General features: G+C 34.7%; 1 protein-coding gene across 3 annotated transcripts in view; it reads left to right on the top strand.

Annotated features, from left to right (window-relative positions):
* Positions 1-19,256, top strand: part of TTK (TTK protein kinase) — a 32,911-nt gene extending 13,655 nt beyond the window's left edge. The window contains exons 6-23 of one of the 3 annotated variants that reach the window (XM_010707700.3): positions 366-509; positions 3,337-3,445; positions 3,544-3,619; positions 3,699-3,796; positions 4,524-4,623; positions 5,300-5,423; positions 8,079-8,260; positions 8,375-8,508; positions 9,730-9,856; positions 10,613-10,705; positions 11,784-11,941; positions 12,021-12,172; positions 13,582-13,706; positions 13,885-13,968; positions 15,617-15,793; positions 16,327-16,417; positions 16,690-16,787; positions 17,941-19,256. In XM_010707700.3, the coding sequence (XP_010706002.1) occupies positions 366-509; positions 3,337-3,445; positions 3,544-3,619; positions 3,699-3,796; positions 4,524-4,623; positions 5,300-5,423; positions 8,079-8,260; positions 8,375-8,508; positions 9,730-9,856; positions 10,613-10,705; positions 11,784-11,941; positions 12,021-12,172; positions 13,582-13,706; positions 13,885-13,968; positions 15,617-15,793; positions 16,327-16,417; positions 16,690-16,787; positions 17,941-18,030 (2,162 nt within the window). In that variant the 3' untranslated portion in view covers positions 18,031-19,256. The remainder of the gene's footprint in view (positions 1-365; positions 510-3,336; positions 3,446-3,543; positions 3,620-3,698; positions 3,797-4,523; positions 4,624-5,299; positions 5,424-8,078; positions 8,261-8,374; positions 8,509-9,729; positions 9,857-10,612; positions 10,706-11,783; positions 11,942-12,020; positions 12,173-13,581; positions 13,707-13,884; positions 13,969-15,616; positions 15,794-16,326; positions 16,418-16,689; positions 16,788-17,940) is intronic. The other 2 variants (XM_019613136.2, XM_010707699.3) reach the window with 2 other exon arrangements.
* The last annotated feature ends 2,853 nt before the right edge of the window (positions 19,257-22,109 follow it).

The raw sequence follows: 22,109 nt of genomic DNA, 5'->3' as shown, positions 1-22,109 counted from the left end.
TGCAGAGAAAAAGCCCGACTGATTTTTAGCTTTTGTGTTCTGTTTTCTTATGGTTCTAATGCTGAAGAAATGCTGAGAATGCAGTTATGAAGTCATAAATCATATTTTGAAGCTCAATTATTTGTGGGGAAAAAAAAGCTGGCTTATGTGATTTATTTGTAAGAACTTCTAGGCAATGTTCCAAACGTGGAAAACTAAGGGGTAATGTGCAGACTAAACAATGGCTTGAGAGAATGATGGAAAATTAATATGATACCATAAACATAATTATGTCTTCCAAAGAAAAAAGTCTGTAAAGACCATGTTACCACAGTGCAATTGTTTTTATTTGCTTTATCTCTAATGTTGTGTTCTTTATTGCTTAGGAAATGTGAAGAAGTGTAAACAGCTCCTTCAGAAAGCTGTGGAGTGCTCTGCTGTTCCACTGGAAATGTTAGAAACTGCTCTACAAAACTTTAATTCACAAAAAAAGCAGTTGCTTTCAGATGAGGAAAAGGAGAACTTTGCAGGTAATTGTAATCTCTTAAAATATTGATAGATTTTAAGCACGTTGTACTGCTAAATGGAAAAATTATTTCAGTGTTTGTCCTTTCTAAATACGAACTCAAAATCCGTTCCTGTTCAATAAACAATTATGTTTGTCTGTTCTCCACCTTAATTCTTCAATACCTGGTTCCATCTCTTCTCAGGAGTAATCAGAAAGTAAACTGTTTTTTGTGAAGGGTGTATTTTTTGCTTTATATGAGGACAGAATTAGTGCAAAATAAATCTGATTTCATAAGGGATCTATCTTCAGAAGCATGATAGAGATTTGCTGTTTCCTTTTAAGTTGACCTTAATATGAAACTCTACTTATGAGGGGGTAATAAGTATTTGGTAGTGCTTATAGTATTATTTAGTTGTGGTATGTGTTTTTAATAAGCTTTGTTTTCTTACTGACCTCAATTGCATATCTGATGAATTGTGTCCCAGGATAAGTTAATCTTCATGGAGAGTGCAGTTAGTGTTTGATATTATTTGCTTTACTTACTGCAAATCTTAAAGGTATACCTGTGAAAGAATATGTGCAAAAGGCTTATCTGCCATTTAGGAATCAGTGAATTCAGGGGAAGAGGGGACTCATCTAGTTTTAGTTTATGTTAATTTGTAACAGTAAGTGCTTGAAAAGTGCTGCATTTCTGTGCAACTATTTAAAGATAAAAGTTTTAAAAAGCAATAACACACTAGAAACACAGTGATGTAGATGACTTAAATTACTGAGCTTTGCTTTAGTTGAATTTTGTTACTTCTGGAGCAATAAAAAGTCTTATCTCTTAATCTACAGGCATTTAAGACTTGTCTATTTAATTTTCTTTCTTAAAGAGCTGCTTTTTGAAACTTATTTAAAGTTAGTAATGCTGTGTAATGCATTTCTTCACACATGAAAAGATTGTTCAGAAAGCTTTTGACAAGAGTTGCATGCAGTTGTAGGGTAATGATGCAAACGTAAAAACCTCAGCAAGTCTAGAAGCTTTTGGTTTAATTCTCCCTCCCCTTCTTTCTTTCATGGATGACAATATAAATATCTGACATACTGGGGATAATTTGAAGGGGGGGAAAAAAAAAAACATACCTCCTGAATAGGACAAGAGAGAAGCTGTCTCAAACCAAGAAGAAATTAAGTATTGTAGATCATCTGAATGTGAGAGTCCAATGGTAAACCTGGGCATGAAATACATGGGAGAAAAAAGCATGAGATATGTTTATGGGAGCATGGGAATGATAATACTGGATTGGTCAACTGACAATTCAAGGCTATTCTCAATGTTAAACTCTAAGTATATGTTGAAGTACTTATTTTGAACTATTTCACTAAGTAGTATATATTGACTTGAGTACTTTACAGAAAAAACCCTAGAAATAGCTAAAATGTCAGTCTTCTGCTGGAAGTCTAGCTTCTGCTGGCTAAAGACAGAAAGAGACATGGGAGGGTTCAAAGTAGAAATGAGTGAACTTTAATGAATTGCCCTAGAACTTAAATGTTAGGCAAAATTGTATGTAAAAATAAAAGCCCTTGAACTTGGATTTCTTGGAAGGTAGTAGATAACCATGAATTCTGTTTGGTCAGGCAATAATTCCCTGTAATGATGGAAAACAAGGTCTACACAATGAAGATCATCTTCCCATAATAGTTTAATACGTATTCTGTAGTGCGTATTTCTTCTTTTTTCTTTTTTAATGATCTTGTGTTGTAGTTCAGCTTAGCTGTTTATCTGACTAATCAGATGGTAATTTCTTTTCAAAGAGTCTCATCAGAATAATAAACTGAAGTTGGCTTTAGTATTCACCTAAGGCTCTTAAAACAGCTCATACTTCAGTGCTCCCTAAATGGAGAGTTAATCTTCTTTGTATATTATACTGGTTATGCACTGTGTGCACAGGAAGTGTGATATAGATACCTTGGTGTGTTCAGATTTCTCGTGATAATTTGTTCATCCCTGAGGAGTTACCTTCCCTTCTACTTTTCAGCTTAACACAAAAATAGTTTGGATGATGGGAATGTTCAGGGCAGTGTTCAGTAGAAATTGGCTTTACACTTTTGTACTAAGGTTAATGTACAACTTCAAATAACTTTTCTCAAGTCCTCCATGACTGACTGAGATTCTCTGTTGGGTTGAGATGGGGCTATTGAAGCTGTTGCTTTTGGCTTCTGTATCTTTTATGAAGTTGCAGTAGTAGAACACAGCTTGACAATTGTGGTTATTTAGATGTGGATGTGGAATAAACAGAATCCAAATTTGAACAGTTCTAAATTTCCAGATGAGTCTGTTTAGGACAAGCTTCATATTCATTCTTCACATAATGCTGTTTTGAAGTAAAGGCTTATTTACAGAGAGAAGATCTTGAAAATGGACTTGCACTGAAAGCTGCCGTTTTCCTCCTCATTCTTTGTCATGCTACTTAAACCATTGTTCAGTATTTTCTTGGAATATTCTTTTCCTTCTGCGCAGTGACTGAGGATTTTGAGTGAAAAGTTAAAATGCTTGGATAGTCTTTGAATATGTTGAATCTCCCTTTGTTTTAAAGTAGTTTATAGTTAGCTGCTTGATTTCTGCAAAGCTGTATTTTAGCTGTTGCATGCCACTTTGTGCCTGTTCTAGATATCTCTCTCTGGCTGTAAATCTTTTAAAATTGTATAAAATGTATGCCTAGATTTAAAAGAAATAATGATATTAATATATATTGATATTAGATTACTGCAAATGTATGTATATCTTTCTAAATCATTAAAAATGCTTTTCTTTAGAAATGCAATCTGTTGTACTGTCTGAATAATTCTAACTAATTTACCTCCAGTATCAAGTATACAAGAGTCTGGACTTCAGAGCATAGTTGGAAATCAGAGAAATATAAAAAGGAATGATTCTACTGAAAATTCTTCTGCTGTTGCTAAACTTCTTCTTGGGTAATGGCTTTATTTCTTATTTAATTTCTTAAAACATTTACGAAAGAAAGCTGTATGCTACTGTATTTTATTTATTTATTTACTTATCTTGCCTTCAGGGAAGAGAAATCGCAAGAACTTGATCCTATGGTGAACTTCCACAATCCATTAAGACCACTAAACAAATCTAGCCAGGTATAGCATAAATTATTTTCTTTCAAAATATTAAAATTTTAATACTCTATGCATTTGATAACTTGTGATTTACTCTTAGGCCTGCCCTTTTGGGAGGATTCCTGTTAAACTAGTAAATGATTTTGATGATGTGGTGCAGAAGATGGATGTCCCTCTTACAGCTGGTGTTATGAAAAGGTATAGTTGCTTGGCTTTATTGCAATGCAACAGGTTTCCATACTCCTTTTCAATGGGGATAGTTTTTCTTATAAGACGGTGTTAACAATGTTAAAAATTAAAGATTGACAAATAGTTGCAATTGTGATAGATATTAAACATCTTCCTAACATAATACTGAGATTGTTCGTATAGCAGCATGGATCAATTTCTTATTCTAGCAAATCCATAGCCTCAACAGAGGCAGAGACTAAAACAAAAATGATTTATGTTGAAAATTACTTGGGATTTGTAAATTCTAGTTCCAAAAATTCTTATTTTCCAAAATATTTTTAAAACCTTTTCATAGCCATACTGTTATAATTTTTCATAACAATGGAGATTTACTGATGCATATGTTAGTTGTTCTGTTATGGAAGTGATTGTGCTCATTTTAATGTAACTGCTCAGCGGCAGAAGGATCTGCCAACTTAACACCATGTTGTTATGTGTGTCCCAGAGCTTGAAATTTACTTTGAAGCCTATTGTTTGCTAGCTGTACTTTATTACCGTTTGCAGTAAAAGACAACCAATTAGTCATGTCACTTCATGAGATTATAGTGGCAAGACTTCTGTATTGTTTCTCACTTGGCTATCAATGGACCCATTTTCCTATGGTTTTTGAACTTCACACAACTGTCTTCATCTGCCTCACGAGATACAATTGTTATGTTTGCATGTTATACAATTAACAGTATTATTTCAATAGGCAAACATCTAGCTCCAAATGTACAGCCTTGATTCCACCTTTTCCGCTCTCTGAACCAAAACCTAGTGAGAATGATTCATGTGACCTGGCAAACTCAAAGGTAATATAAATATTTTTCAGATGGACAGAATGAACCCTAGCTGGATGTCTGATGTTGTTAGAAAAAATGATAACACTTCAAGTCTGATTAAGTAATACGGTAGGATTTTTCTGTTAAGCAATCAGTTGCGAACAGAAACATTCATTGTACTTTTCAGAATTGAATAGTATTATGTGTAATCAGGTGTTAAGAAAAAGCTCTCTGTAAATCTGATGGGAGAAAGCACAGGGTGAGGAAGATTTAAAAATCCATCCTATTATTTATAAATAGGAAATGAGATTGCATCTTGATTACAGGACTCTTTCAGCTGTAGTCAGGAGTTTTATCTTGGGAAGTATTCTATTTCCATGATGTTAATTCAGTGATGTCTGTTAAGTGATTTATGGAGCTATAAATCATGGCTTTTGATGGAGTAGAATTTTGAGCTGCGTTTTGCATTTTTGTTTTGTCCTTCCAGAAAGAAAACATTTAGGTGTTTGTTAAAGAAATTTTGTGATGGCAATTGAGTGTATTAATGGATTTAAAAGCAGAATCAGTAATCTTTGTGTATCCTCTACTGTTTTCTGAAATTTATTTGTTCTATGGTATGCTGGTCATTTTTTATCAGATGGAAATGTCTTTTGGGCACTATGCTTAGGAACCATTTTACTTTTTAACATGCTTTTTGTTTTCTTAGTTATTACAAGAAAAAAATTCTGTGCAGCTACAGATGTTGGATGAGAACAGCTTAGACATGGCTACCAATTCAACTGTCACTCTGAAAAACAAAATAGATACAAGTCTTGTGATGAAAAGAGAAGGTAACTTATTAATGTTCTAGGATGTTGAAATAGAATAAATATTGAAAAATTGCTGTTCTGTGTTTTAAGCATGGACACTGCTAAAGAAAACATTCTTCAAAAGTGGAGAAAAGGATCTGCTTGGAGTTTGAGAGCAATTAAAATGTGTGTTTTTGAATGGTGCTTGTGGAAGTGCTGAAAAAACTTCAATAACTGTTCAGAAGTCAAAGGTGTCCATCCTGCGTGTGGGTGACTGGGTTTGAGATAAAATGCCCAATCAAATGTGTAGTGCTAACTCTATATACCTAATTTTATGATAAAAATAATGTAAACAGCATCAATATAGGGTTTCAAATTAAGACTTGCCAGCCTGAGCATGGAAAAATGCTGCCAGCAGAAGTGATAGTTTATACAGGAGAAGTGTATGCTGACTGACAGCAATTCCAACTGTGGATTAGAATATTCATGGAGTGTTGTCTGTTTAGGCTTTATTTTGGCACTCAAATTATACTACTTTGCTTTCCTTGTATATGTTGTAGTTTGCCATGTGAATGCCATAGCTCTAATTTTTTGTGTTAAAATTTATTTTAAGATGCTTTGTCTGAAGTAAGCTTTAAAAGATCACTGCAATTGTGTCTTCTGTTCTGGGGGAAGATAAACTCCAGAGCTCCCTTGGTTCTCGGTGGATCTAACACATCCACATCATCCATTGTATTTGGCATTCCCTTCTTTCTCTCCTCTTTATATGTTAGTATGAGAAAGTAGGTATTTTTTCTGCTGCTCTTTATATGTGAGAAATTCCCTATTAAGATTAATTCAGATATGCAACACTCACTTCTGTTTTGGTCAGGTTTCTCTTGCCTTCCTCTTGGTTCCACCTGTTAGGTTACACTTGTATTCTGTTGTATTTGGTCAAATTCAGTGCCTCATGCATCTTAATAGATTTGACATTTGGAGGTAACTTTGGACATTTCCTAGCTTGTAATAGTGTCTTTCTGACCTGAGTTTTATCACACCATTCATTTTAGTCTTTGGACAAATTGGAGAATACAGAACTTTCTCTGTTGTCTATGGTTGTTTTCTTAAGAGGGTTCTCAAAAGTATGAAAATGACAATTTGTTAAATGACAAGTTGTTTACACTCTTTTAGGACACTGGGGAAAAAAAAACAACCCACTTAATGTCTTTTCTTTCCATGTGCTCAGTTAAATCTGACTTATACTTCTGGAGTCCTTGGTTCGTGTGAATGGCAATTGTACTAAATAAGTGACATTGAGATTTAATGAGCCTCTAAAGACTTCACAAACAAATGCACTGTTACATTCTCAACATAAATGTGCTTGCTCTAAGTAACGTAATGCTTCTACATTTCACTGTTCTGTGTTCCTTGATTATCTGCAGTGATAGCACAGTTATGCTTTTATTTAATTTTTAAACTCATTTTGAAGAAAACTAAGTTTTATATCATTTGAATGGCTTAGATTTTTACTGAAAATACTTAATGCATTTATTTAGAAAAATTTCTAACTTAAGAAGCAGATGTATTTTGAGAGTATTCTAGGAGTAACTTATGTGCTAATTAAATATCTACCTAATGTATGGGGTCTGACCATTCCCTAATTTACCTCACAACATAGAACAAGAAGCATGAGAAAAAGCCTCTTAAAGTGTTTATAACAATCCAGAAAAAACTCAGACTTGTATCAAGTATTTTAGGATGGTAAAGCTTGGAAGGATGCTAATAATGACTGACAAAAGTAAGTGGAAAAAGTCTAATGTAGTGTAATCCTACAATGGTTGGATTTAGGATTATGCATATAACTAGCTACTTGTAGTAAGAAAGAGGAAAACTTAAGTTGAACAATTTTTCAACTTCAGACCCTTCCCTCCAACTAACTTAAATAAAAGAACACGAACCAAAACTATCCACACCTCCAAACCTTACCCATTAGTTTGCATGTGAACAGTTTGGGTTTCAGGTCATATTTTGCCCGTTTGTGTTTTATTTAAGCTTCCAAAGGAAGTACTGTGGTTTGTTTGTTTTGTGTTTTTTTGGTCTTTTAAAATTGCATCCAACTTCTGTTTAGCATATATTTCTACTTGCATGAATCTGCACAAGCAGTTGGAGGAACACCCAAGCTATGCTGTTTGCAGCCTACTCTGCTGCAGTTTGTCCTGTTAACTCTGAAAAAGGAACCATGTGACTGAGCAACCTTGTTGCTTTATGCCTTTGGCTTCAGTAATTACGCTGGATTATAGATTGCCTGTTGCTACAGGCAACAGACTTCTGATGTGAAGTATTGCAGCAAGCTTATCCTAAATGCTTTATAAACCTGCTCAGAGTGTCCCTGGGTGTTATGGTGTGACTGATGAATATGGTTTTACAAATATTTTCTTTGCCCACATGCAGAGCATTTGTGTTACTATTATAGTAATACTCTAAGTTTTTTAAGGAAGTTGCCATGTTACTACACCGAGCTGAATATTAACCCTGAAGATTACACTAATGCCTTGTGAGTAACACTGTGTAAAAGATGTCAGAGTCCAGTAAATCAATGATTCTCATTTATTCTGATGTAGAAAATGAGGGGAAAAAGTATCTAGGAATTGAGGTAAATTACCAGAAACTGTTTCAAGTACTGAATATTAAGTATTTTTAATTTTCTGATTTATACAGAAAATAAACTCCAGTATCAAGAGCTGAAGATACCAGAGCCAAGGAGCATGGAAAGTCAGCAGCAGCAATCCAGTTCTGCTGAAAGCTATAGAAAGCAATTTGATCAGATAAAACTGAACTGTGTTAACTCCAGAAAAAAATGGCCAAGTCAAGAAGCGATGCAGCAAAACTGCTATAGAGAGGTGAAGTAACAGGAATATGTGATGGTTTGCTACCTGAAGCTACTTTCACATATTGTGTAAAATGATTTCTTAGTGGTGGCTTCTTGTGTGGAATAATACATTTACTTTCTTTAGGGAAAGCGGTCAAGTCTTGAGCAATCTGGTCATCCCATTTCAAGAAGGCTATCACCACCAGATGTCTCAAAGAAAAATGAGCTATTGTATGTTTGTGGAACACCAAGCTCTACATGTGCTGATTATATGGAGTGGTAAGCCATGTCATTTAATTGCACAGTCATAGGCAGCACTTGGTCTCTGCAACTACTTCAGTGATTTTTAACAGGGATTTTAATTTTAAGTTCTTCTGTTCAGATAGCAAAAAGATTCCTGACTGCTTCTGATGCTTTATGTTGAGTTGGAATGTTTGTAGTGAGTGAAGCGTGTCATCTCATGGTATAGGTTAATTTAAAAACAAACAACAAAAAAAAGTGGTTTGGAAGTGTGTGTAATTGTTGAGGAACTATATGATCAGTGAGAGTTGTGCTTTGACTATATTGAAGGATTGAAAAATAAAGTTTGTCACTTTACTCTCAATAGAATGAGTACTAAGTGTATAAAATTGTTTTCCAGTTCTGATATTTGCAGACTAAACACTCAGATTATTGCTAGTGGTGTTTTAGCCCAGGTTAATTAAAAAATGGAATGACTTACATTTCTGAATCACTAAATTAATATTGCAAGAACCTGATAGAGTTTGAGAAACTAATAGCTTTTCATTCAATGCAAGGTTCAAGCAGCCTGGTACCAACCTGGTACCAACTGTGTAATGCTCAAGTTTTTCTTTAAATACATATTTGTAAGTCATGATTCATCCTGTGCCGTTAATGAATGAAACAACAAGGGGGAAAATGTGTTTGTTAATGTAAAATATGTGGTAGACATATCAAGGGGACAAATCATAAGATATAAAGGATTTACTGGAATCTTTAGTTTACTTAAATGTATGTTCTACTTTCTGCTCAGATGCAGCATAGCTGACATTCTCAAGAATTCTCGTGTTTATATTGAAGCTTTGTCTCAATATGTTCACTTTCAGTAAAAAAAACAAACACATTTTATTCATAAATGTTTTGAACAAAGAATAGTAAGTTTAGGAATAACTGTAGCTTGCCTTGTCTTATGGGCTGCTCTTCTATTTTTATGGTGCTTTCACTTTCCACCTTATGAGTGCCAGCTGGTGTCTGAAGAAGGGAGGTTAGTTTGCTACTGTTTTAAAGAAATATTTTCTCTGTTATAGTTATTCTGTAGATCTAAGGACTTCTAAGTCAAAGTGGAAAAGATCTTAATGCTAATTGTTAAATACAGCAGGGATTTGAACGATTGCTGATGGGGATTAACTTTCAAAAAGGAATGAAGATTTTATCTTAGAAAACTTCATTTAAAAAGAAGTCTAACTAAATGCAGATATTATTAACAATGATTTCCTTTAGTTTCAGAACACCAATTGTAAGGAACAACTTTTCACCAGGATATCAAATTTCTACTCCTTACAATCAGCTCCCATATTTTCTACCACATACTCCAGCAACTACGTTTCAAAATCAAATGGGCTTGCAGGTAACAATTTTAAGCTGTCTTCTACCGTTTTTAGCATGTTTTCATTAGAGACTTCTTTAGGGGAAATGTGTGTATTACATGTATTTTTAATTTGAAGTTGTTACTCATATTTCTGGAATAAGTAAGGGAAAGCATAGTCACTTAGTTATTTACAGAAAAAGCATTTTATTCTGATTAAATCTATTCACTAATTTGAATTATGTGAGACTTTAAGGCAGAGTTTAGGCTCTACTTTTCTGTAAATAGCAGTGGAGAACTGATATTGAATGTATTTTCACTGTGTGTATTTCTGTACACACGTAATCCTGGTTAGGTTGAATGATTTGAAATAAAAATGTGAAACAAAATAGAATAGTTATGCAACTGTGGTGGTCTAAATAGTAAATCTTGTTGGAATTACTCAACCGAGCGTAAGTAATTGCATTTATTTTTAGGAGCACAGGAAGTGATATGACCTCTATTCTGCAGTCTCTACAAAGTTTTGTGAGGCTTTTTCAAGGCCTGTGTTCAATGTGTTGATGGACAAGCTTATGAAATGGTGCTGCTTAGTAAGCTTGTGATGATCGTTATACAAGTTATGCTGTGGGGATCTTCATCTTTTAGTAGACGAACATATTTGAGGTTTCTTTTGTATGCTTTGCCTTGTTCAGGAAGATCAATACAACTTAAATAATGTTAGTAGAAATAGAGCTCCTCCAAGTTCTGATGCATAGGTACCAGTAGTTACTTTCATTTATTTTTTCTGTGTGTACACAGGTTTCAGCTTCTATACCTTCAAATGAATGCATTGCTATTAAAGGAAGAGTTTATACAATATTAAAGCAAATAGGTAGTGGAGGCTCAAGCAAGGTAAGATGCTGTATTAGCCTTTCAGATGTAGTAATTCATTTACACAGTGGTATTTATTATAAATATGTATACTGTGGTTATCTAATACTGTTTGACTGACCTGAAAAAAAAAAACCTGAAAAAAAAAAATTACAGGGCCAAGCTTACACTTTCTCTCATGGATGCAAATAATAGCACACAGGTGAGATTTGTTACAGTGTTATTTTTCATAGTTCAGAATTCCCTGAATTATATTCTATGGCATTGCTTTTTCAGAATGTTAAACAAGTATTGATTTCAGTGGAGAGAGAAAGTCAAAACAGTGGGTGAAAAAAGCCATGTGTGTTGATACAAAGAAAACAGTAAACAAGTATACTGAATGCATTTGCTTAGAAAATAGAAGCTACAGAAATAAGAAAGCAATCATTCAACTATCTTCTCTTAGATTAGTAAATGATGGTGGCAGCCCACTTTCTTGTTTTGCTTTCTACATAGGCCTTAAGTTACTGTTAGACTGTTTTATGTTCCTGAAGATCTTCTTTAAGATGAAGAGTCTTAAAATTCCCGGTATCACAGAATTGTCCAAAATAAGCTGAGATTGTTAGGGATCTCTGGATATCATCTGTTCAACCCCTACTCATGCAGAGTGCCCGGGACTGTGTCCATGTGGCTTCTGAAAATCTCCAAGGAGCAGACTACACAATCTTCCTGGGCAACCTGTGCCAGTGCTCTGTCACTTGTACAGTAAATAAATGCTTCCTGATGTAGAGAGGGAACCTCCTGTGTTCCAGTTTGTGCCTGTTGCCTCTTTTCCTGTACCTGGGTACCACCAAAAAGAGCCTGATTCCATTCTCTCAGCATCCTCCTTTCAGGTATTTATGAACATTGAGATTCCCTCTGAGCCTCCTCTTCTCCCGCCTGTTTCTGTTGTAACCAATGAATTTTGATAAAACCTTAATTTCAGCAAACAGGAACTTCTGTACATTTACTGTGCTTCTTCCTTTTTAAAAGGTATGTCTTTCCTTTTAAACTCTGGCTGTGGTGAAATGGAGGATCATGAAATAAATTGTTCTTAAGATGGAATTAACTGTTTTTTCAGGTGTTTCAAGTACTGAATGAAAAGAAGCAGCTGTATGCAGTCAAGTATGTGAATCTAGAAGAAGCTGATCAGCAGACTGTTGAAAGCTATAAGAATGAAATTGCTCATTTGAGTAAACTGCAAGAGCATAGTGATAAGATAATCCGTCTCTATAGCTAGTGAGTGAACTTACTATTCATATCATGCAGTATTGATTTAATAAAGCTGCCTTGAATTTTAACATTTATTTTGTTTTAGTGAAATTACTGATCAGCATATCTACATGGTAATGGAGTGTGGAAACATTGATCTCAATAGCTGGCTGAAAAAGAAAAAGAATATTGATCCATTGGAACGGAAGAGCTATTGGAAAAATATGTTGGAAGCTGTTCACACGATCCACGAACACGGTACTCTTAAATAATTCTAGGTATTTGTATAGGTTATAAGACAGACATGGTGTTTTGAATTTTGGAGGTGATAGTGTTTTCAATTTGGATGTAAGCCTAGTGATCTTTGAAGGTGGTATTTACTGTATTGTGACAATGAAACCAAAGTGAGCATATCTTTATTGAAGTTGACTCTCTTTTGACTCACAGGGATCAACAAGTATCACTGTTCTGTAACATTTTCTATTTCCTTGCAACAGCTAAAAAATGATTCCTGTAATGAACTACACTGTAGACTCCTGGAACTTCTAGTTCTCCATAAAATTCTCATTAAAACCACTTTTACTCTCTAAAGAAATTTTGACTACTTTGCTTCTGCACAGATCTGTTGTCTTTACTTAATTCAACTTTTTCACTCCTTGTATTTCATGAGACTTCCTTTCATCCTTACCCCCATAACTGAAATGCATGTATCCGTATTCTATTTCTGTGTAACATGGTGAAGATTGAAAAAATAAAGAATAATTAGTTGATTATATGAAGTAGGAATGACCAGAACTCATAGTTTATAAAGCAAGCAGAGTGCATTTAAGACATCAATGGAGGTAATCCTCAGTGAATGGTACCTTTTGCTAGATCAAGGAAGCAGAAAAATATTAAACTAAGCTATTTCTATCTTTCTCTTCCTGGCACTCTTTTTTCCAAGTACCAGCTTAGCTAATTATTTAAAAGTAAACTGAAGAAGTAATATCAGCAGAACAGCTGATATGATGGCATTCCTGAACAGCAACAGCAAACTACAGAAATATTTTATTAGTTTGTTTTTTTTCCCGTCTTATTTTTTAGATTACATACAGATTGTAGAACTGATGTGAACTTTTACTTCCTGGTTTTGGCTTTTAAAATTTTTAGTTTCCCTGCTTTTTAGCCACATCTTGTTTAATTTCCTAATTTTCTGTTATTACAGCTGTACTATACCTATTAATATTGAAATAGTACTCTGTACTTGTTTTACTTCCTTGTAGTATAAATGAAGGCTACTGAAAAGCTACTGCCTGTGCCATAGCAAAAGGAACACTTGGGAATCTGAAGCTAAATGTTGACTCTGTTTTAAGTGAATGTCTATGCACCTACAGCATAGGTCTATATCCCCTAAATGGCCTATCCTTTGAGAGAAACTATTCAACTTGAGATTCATGGAGATATTTCAGGGTTACTGAAGATTTTAGTACTTCCAATTATGAGCTTATTATGTGAATCTAAATGCTGATTAGGGGGGGAAAAAAAGAAACACTTTAAATGAAATCTGCAAAGAATAATTTAGTTATCACCAAACAATTGATCTGTGTGTTCTCTCTGTACAATAGTCAGGTAACTGAACAAAGAACATACTTCAGTAACAACTTGATTGACTTGAAACTGTTTTACAGGCATTGTTCACAGTGATCTTAAACCAGCAAACTTTCTGATAGTTGACGGAATGTTAAAACTGATTGACTTTGGCATTGCAAACCAAATGCAGCCAGATGTGACAAGCATCGTTAAAGATTCACAGGTGACAATTCTGGAAAATTGATGTACCGCTTTCAGTAAAATGTTGTAGTACTTGTTCATTATGTTAATCTCACAACTTGAATGAGTACTGTACTGATTTCCTATATGCTTTTCTGTACTTTGAGACAAAAAAGAAGTCTTACTTACTAGGAACATGCCTCATTGAATATTTTTACTAGGTTGGCACAATGAATTATATGCCACCTGAAGCAATACAAGATATGTCTTCTTCCTATGGAGAAAACGGGAAATCGCAATCTAAGGTAACGTGACTTTTTTTTTTCCTCCTACTGTCTTGCATACTATGTAATTCTGGCATATAATTGAAAGTTTAGTTTTTTTTTCAAAATCTTCTGCTGAAATAGAACAAAAATCCACAATGCCAAGGTGGTGGTGGGCAGTTTGAAGGCTAAGTACTCTGTTTTCTGCAGAGAGTGTTTAGGGAAGTGCTGAATTGAATTAAATTGAAAGTAAGACAGGCGCACGGACTTGAGGGAGTTGAAATAGCTGACAGAAAACAGTAAGAAGTATTAAATGTAAACCAATAATAAACAACTGTCTCAATCCATAAGGAATGGTATAAAGCAATCTTCCTGTGCTATGAGTATGAATGATATTCAGTGGTGATAATAGATCTGTATCGGACTTTGTGGAGTATGTCACTGTGTGTTCTGAGGTTTGGGTTTCTAATTTATTGATTGCTTTCTTTAGTGAAGATTACTGATGGTATTTAAAATGAAAAATTCCTGAGGCTTCTTTCCATTTCCTGCTTTCCAAGCCAAAATTTTTTGATGCGGAGAATCACTTGTCTCTGTTTCTTTTTGCTGCTGTTTGAGATAAACCACAGGATACTCCATATCTGACACTAACTTGTGTCAGAAGGTTAACATGAGTACTGTGTTCCTGAAAAGACGTGTGCCATAGTTCAAGATTTCAGTATTTCATCTGATACTTTTATAATCAGGATCTTCCATAGACTCAACTGAAGGAATCATTCCCTAGCCGTTTTCTTGATTGCCTGTTGTGCTGCTCATAGCCATCTGTTTTGTCTGTTCCAAAAATTGATGGAGCTCTTTATTCTTTACAGCTATATTTTAGTATTCTACATAAGTAGATCTGGCTTAGAAATCTTCCAATGGAAGTAAGAAAAAATTTATGCTGTAAAATGCTCTTCGTGTTTGCTTAAATGAAAGGTTGGGATAATGTCTGTCATGGTTGTATCTTGAATCCTGTGAGATACAGGACAATGTTTTATAAATTGAGATTTATAAATTATTCCTTTATTAAAAGATTACACCTCTTGCCTTTAAAACTTCTACCTTTTAAATTTTTTAAAATCTGTAAATGAAGTACAGCCTTGTTCTAGCTCTTAGCTAATTTCAGCAAAAATCCAACCATCATGCTGCTAAGTCAATGCAATCTGTCTCTTCCACATCCCTCCACTTCCCCCTACCCTCCAACTTTTTTTTTTTTTTAAAGCACTTCAGTAAGAGGAGTGGGAAGTCCTCTTTAAAGAGCAGCCCAAATGTGGTGGTTGGAATTTGGATCATGAATCCTTAAAGCTTAGAAGAGCTGGACTGTAGTTTCCCACTTTAGGCACAAGCATACCTATGATGCCTTATTGGCTTTCGAGCTGAATTTAGTATATTCTATTTGGATTTATGAATATATCCAAAATCAGAATACTGCTATTCAGCTTAAGGGCTTTTAAGTTACTAAAGTTGACTTTTTCAAACATAACTTAAAAAAAAAAAGACTTTCTTATTGACAATTACTGAAAGTCACATTACAGTACACTATTAATAGGTAACAGTGCACTGTCAATCATATTATCCAGTGTAAAAGAGCTAAACTGAGTGAACTGTACAGTTACCATTTCCTAAGTGAAAAAATCTTTTTTTTACTTTTTAGATAAGTCCAAAAAGTGATGTGTGGTCATTGGGATGCATTTTATATTGTATGACATATGGAAGGACTCCATTTCAACATATAACAAATACACGTAAAAAACTGTATGCTATTGTTGATCCTCATTATGAAATAGAATTCCCAGATATTGCTGAGAAAGATCTTCAAGATGTGCTAAAGGTAATTGTTCCTGGAGATTAATTTTGATTCAAACAATGGCAACTTCTTTATTTAAAGCATATTTTCTTAAATTGAATAAATGAATTGTACTTGAGGAGCTTGTTTAACAAATAATGTTAATTGCTGCTAATAGTAACAGGCCTTATTCCAAAAAACTGAAACTTACTATTTCATGGTTTCTGTAGTAGAAGTCTATTTTCAGCTCAGTAGCAAATAAGTAAATGCTTAAAGCAGTCTGGCTTAACTCCTTTGAGCCACCCAAACTAAATTAAGTAGCTTTCGTACCCTTCACCCCCTTCTCTTATCCTGAATATTTGCCTGCATTTGAGACTTCACTTATTTTACGTAAAACCCTTAATTGTGCTGCTCAGGAGGGAGCGAAGTGAAATCCAGAAGCATTTATCCCCAACTTTCAAATTCCAATATCATTTTGAGTTTTTGAAAGTAAAGAGATGTAAACACGAGAGCCAACAACATCTTCCAATGTTGTTGCTAGAGTAAAACAGTAAAATATTCCTTTTTTTCATTTGCAGCGCTGTTTAGTAAGAAATCCTAAACAAAGAATATCCGTTTCAGAGTTGTTGATACATCCCTATGTTCAAATTCAAACCCAATGTCAAACAGGTATGTCTATTTTTAAAATATATTTCTTAAATAGCACTTAAAATTATGTTTAAGAAATCAAAAGCCTTTTTTTGTACATAGACACTTGCTGGCATTGCAGTAGGTGGTTTTGTTTGGAACCCACATACGTTATATGTAAGATTTCACTTAAACTTATAATTTTTAATTTTTAAACCATTATTTTCAAAACTGACCTTTTGTCTGTGTCTTACAGACTTCTTGGTGATTATACACAATTGTATATAGCTGTAATCATTTTAAATTAACTGTAGGTGTTGCAAATGCAAAAGGAGCAACAGAGGAAGTAAAGCGTATCCTTGGCCAACTTGTTGGCTTAAATTCTCCCAACTCTATTTCCAGAGCTGCTAGGGTAAGTAAATTGGCTTTCCCTATGTCTATCTTAGCGCATGTTCATGCAATAAAGTAAAGTGTTTGGTAATGAAAGACGAAGGGATGCATGTATTGGAGCTTTACCCACTGCTGCAAAAACATAGCATATTGTCATGCTTTTGTTTGTGGGTGTGTTGTGATCTCTACTTACTCCTGAATTGGAAGATTCAAAAGGTGGTTATCTTGGTTTATTCTTGCCCTGTTTCTTTTCATTCAGCTCCCAGTATATCTGTATTTTGTATATCTTCATTTCCAATACCCACCATCCTGACTGGCCTTTGCGTCTCCTCCAAAACAGCCTTTACTCGGCTGCTTTTCTTTCAGGCTGACTGAAGTTAGAAACTGCCTCTTCCACTTGTCCTAGCTAATTCCTTGTTACTATGTTAAAGATATTGACAAACAGAGCCCTGACTTTCATGATCTCTCTTTCTAAGAGAAGACAGGCATGGTGAGGAGTCTATTCAAGTCTGTGGGTATTCCTACTTCTGGCACCATAAGGATTTTTTGGTGGACAGTGCTTCTGTTGTTTTGTTAGACTTTTCTGTAGCAGCAATAACTGGCCCCAAAATAATTAAATACAAAAATGACCCATATTCCTTATTGAAGTTGGATCAGTTATCACTGTAGATGGTTCTTCCATTCATGGTTCAGAATGGTAACCTGAAACTTTTGTGTGAAGAAAAGATTATCCTTTTAACAATATTGTGATGTGGCTATGTTTGTGGCCACTATTTTTTCTGATTTCCTCACACGAAGTTTCCTTCCTTGTATACTCAGTGTAAGCAAGCTTTGTATAAGTATCTCTCTTTCTATGCTGGTGTTTCTGCTTCAGAGGCAGTTAATGGAGTAAACATGGATTTAAATCTTGGTAATTAGTTCTCTTCAAACTTGTGAAATACTACTTTTTCTCACTAAGTCAGTATGAATTTTCTTTCAGGCACTATTGCTTTACAGCTGCCATGACTAAGCTATTGATCTTAAATGCATCTTTATTCGCTGATTTCTGAGCAAGCCTTAGTGCAGTTAGTAATATTAATATTTCAACTGAGAAGTTATTTCAAGTGGTAACATTTCTTACAAAGATTGAGTCTATATGTGTTTACCTGAATACTTGTGTTTTTATTCATTTTCAGACTTTATATGAACAATGCAACAGTGGTAAAAGTCTCGACGTATCGGCATTTGCCAAATCTGGGAGTCAAAAATCATGGACAGCAAAGTGATGTACTGCTATTCAGGGTGCAACATAACTGGTCTGTTCAAAAGAGTATTTAGTGCTGCTAGCTTTTAAGAGGACACTCAGCATAAAGTTCACACTTTAAAAACTAAATGTAAAAAATATATATCTATGTACAGTAAATCTTGACTTGCCACTTGGATTGAACAATGAAAATAGATAGGATAGTTTGTTACTATAGTCTTTGTTTTCTAACAATGCTGTACAGTTTTTGAATTACAAAAACTTGTACAAGACTTCTCAAGATCCTTTATCACTCAAACTAAATTTAAAAAAAAAAGACTTTCTAAAACCCAATCGTAAAATTGGCTATGTAAAACTTGCAAATCTCTTGAAATGTTCTACAATGTGAGTATAGTATTGTGCTGTTCTGTTCTTTGCTGCCAAGTAAAAGAAATGCCTCTTGTGTCCAGGCTTATCCAAAACTAGGGGAAAAAAGCACTCTGCTTCTATAAGCAATTAGTTACAGTTCTGGTAGATACATGTAAATACCATCCAGTTCTTGAGCTGTTCTTTTGCTGATTGATTAATGGCATAGTGGAAGCATTACTCTCAAAGTGTAATAGAAATAAAATGGCTTATGTTCTATTAAAAAAATAAAACTGCTTTGCAAATCCAGTATGCTTTACAAACTTCAAAATAGAAAAATTGTCAAGATTAATGATGCTCAGAAACCACTTAATTTGGATTTTTAAGAGCACTAATACTAAGCAGTGTAAATAAAGTGTACTGAATGTAGCTACACTGGTTTTATACGTGATTATTAGTAGATAGATCAGATTTTTGTTGTCACTGAGGTATATTTCTGGTGCAAGAGTGAATTTTAAATTACTTAATTGGAAGACATTTAAATATTTAAAAGTTTCAGATTAGGAGGGGAAAAAATAACCTTCAAGACACCTGCCATATTTTCCTTTGAAAACATGAAGTTTGTTTGTTTGTAGAATCTCTATCTTGAGCAAATATTTTTAAGTTTGTGGCTTTTGCCTTTTCTTTCATAAGTTATGCATATCAAGATCCTAGGTTCATTGCTAAGTGGTTCTTTCCTTGTTAATTTTCATGTGTTGAGTGTTGCGTCCTTTGAACAGTGACGGAAAAAGAGGAAACATAGTATTAGAGAAGCTTTCCTTGATTATTTCTACATGTTAATTACAGAATTCATGTTTACTTCCCTTCAGATGAGTATTAAAATATTTGAACATCTTTAAGGTAGCTTTTGTATTCTGTGCTTAATTTTGGATAACTCACCAGGAACAAAAAAGCTTGGTAAAATGCTGTGAAAAAGGCCCCACTTGAGGAGGAATTGTCTTTCACTGTAAACATACATGTAAACATTTACCAACTCCTATTCTGAGCGTTTTTCTCCAGATTACCTGGTCTCACAGAATTTGTTTGCATTTTGATTTTTGGAGCATTAGGTTTCACTGATACCTTCCAGTTGTTTTCTGAGGCTTTCGCTTCTGTGACTCAAGATTTAGAGGAATAAAAACGTGAGTGGCAGCAAAACAATCCTTCAAATAACTTAGTAATAAGGAGGAAATCTTTTGAAGAATGGGATTTATGTAATTTTCACACCTCTGTTTCAAGTCTATTTTAAGACCAAGTCTTTACCATCTTCCTATGCCAGTTAAGACCATCCTGCTGTGACAGTACCAAGTGCTTGTAGAAAGAGCACTTACTATTCTGGTGCGTGGTATTCCTGTGGCTGTTCAACATCTGCTCTTTTTTAACTTAGTAGGTATTCTCTGGATTATTGGCTTGTTTCCTCCAATGAGCCTGTTATTTCTGATTTAGTGTATTACAAACATTCATACTCCTGTACTATAGCACAATAAGTGTATATGCTAATTGTACCCTGCTTGTCTCTTACGTAAAAACTTGTTGCCAAGATTGAAGCTACCAAAGAAAAATGAGTTAACGTTCTGTACCTTTCATACTGTAGGCAGTTTAGGAAACTATTTAGAGCATGTGAACTGAAACATTCTCTCTGGCTTTATCTGGAGAGGGGAAATATTGCTTAAGAAGAAAACTTGTGGAGAAAACTTTTACTCTATAGAATATTCCTTCTGTGTGAAGAGCAATTGAAATGTCTCCTAGCTACTTCTTTGCACTTCTGCACTACTACTTCTGAATAACTATTCAACTGTTACAAATGTTAAAACTTCCAATGTTTTGCTTATCTGTTGCTTAATATTGAATATGCAGAGGAGGTGTGCCATTATTTTTTTTTTCTCGCAGAGTACATGCTTTTGCAATCCTTTCTCTCATATAGTCACTGCTGAAAAAACACACCACGAGAGATTATGGAAAGACAACTGGGGCTAATGAGATGCAGTAGGTTGTTAGTCATGCTTTTTATTTAAAGTTTGAATAACTTATATTCCTTATTTATATTCCTTTCCTGCCTGACAGTTGTCTCTTACTGCTCCTCAGTGTGTTCCTATTGTGCTGGATGTGTTTTCTTTTTAACAACCATCTGCTCCCCTTTTCAGGTTCTTTTGGGATCTCAGCATGTGAATTACAGAATGGCTATGCACGAGTAATTTTTAAAAGGCAAAAAGTATGTTCTTTATATTGGTTAACAGAGGTTGCTGCCTGGAGCTTCCTCAAGATTATAAAATGCCCATCCTGCATTACTATCAACTACATTCAAGTCCACAGTTGCAGGACATTGTGCATATGTAAAGTAGGGGGAGAAGATGGTTTTCTAAACCAGATTATGGTATGCCTGTTTGCAATCACCATCCTTGGATACATATGTATAGTGTAATGCTATATCAGCTTTACTGATGTACTGTAACTACATGAATAGTAAAAAGGTAAATGAGAATATTTCATTAAGATCCTTTTTGTAATTCTTGCAAAAAATGAATTTGAATAGTTTTAATTTCTTCTGAATCTAATGCTGTGATCCAATATGCCTTTAGTCAGCAGGTAACACTAACAAATACATAACTACAGAAAGATACCTTCCATGTTTATGGATTAGCATAGCATTGTTCTGCCTGAGCAGCTGAGCTGGCTTCTCTGTAAGCATAGTTGTAATCCAAAGGCTAAATGGATTAATGTGTAAGTTCTGAAGGCTCTGATTTTCTTGGTGTGTCAATGTACAAAATGGAATCCTTCTAAGACATGAGAAGAAAAAGGGGCTGTTCTCTTGCGTAACGGCTCTCAGAACGTTTCTCCAAGGAATGAGAGATGCATCTATCCCAGTGGCTCAGTGGGCTCAGGCTCCTCTTTCCGTCCTTGGCTTTTGAAAGGCATTATCTATTTGTGCTGCTGAACAAGGAGATGTGAAGGAAGAGAATATTAAATTCCAAGCGGTAGAGTGTGCATAGAGGGTTGTGTTTTAACCTGAAGGTAAGTGGTCAAATGATCACTAGATTGTGGTCCCTCTTATGGGTTTCTGGTCTTTCTTTAAGTACCTGATATTTTCATCCTAAATAATGACCAATTTTGTGAGCAGCAATTAGTATCAAATTACAAGTTGAACAATTGATGTAAACTTGAATTATGGTCCATCTCTGAAGCCTGTCTTATTCCTGGAAATGTCAACAAGGATGAAAGGTTAATCCTTACAGATGCCAATGATGTTGCTGGTGATACACTAAGTGCTGAAAACTAACTGCTCTTTTGTTCCTGTTGTCTCTACTGTTCCATCAGTTTTCTTGGGTTCTCAGCAGCAAGGATAAAAAAAAAACTGTTTTAGCATATTTTTATCATTGTTACTTTTGTGGCTAGGAGATCCTATTTCAGCTAAATACACGTAGTTAACACAAGTATTTTCTTCTTTCTAAACGCATGTATATCTTCTAAGCTCAATTATTTGTTCCCACTTGCCAAGTTCACAAAGCCTTGTCTGTGTCAGTAAGCTTTCCAAGTATGCCCTTTGTTCATTTGTTCCACATAAAGTAATTAAGAGAAATCTTGCAAGCTAAGAGATATAAAGAGTGAAGGAGGCACTGTAGTGTGACTGTAGGATATAGAACTGTAGACCTGTATTGGAACAGAAGTCTTGATACAGCCTATCCATATATTTTTCATGGGAGTTGCTGCAATGAAACC

The sequence above is a fragment of the Meleagris gallopavo genome, chromosome 2, assembly GCF_000146605.3.
Source record: "Meleagris gallopavo isolate NT-WF06-2002-E0010 breed Aviagen turkey brand Nicholas breeding stock chromosome 2, Turkey_5.1, whole genome shotgun sequence".
In the NCBI taxonomy this organism is placed as follows: Eukaryota; Metazoa; Chordata; class Aves; order Galliformes; family Phasianidae; genus Meleagris; species Meleagris gallopavo.
Note: the sequence above shows the minus strand (reverse complement) of the source record. Positions and strands in the feature narration are given on the sequence as shown.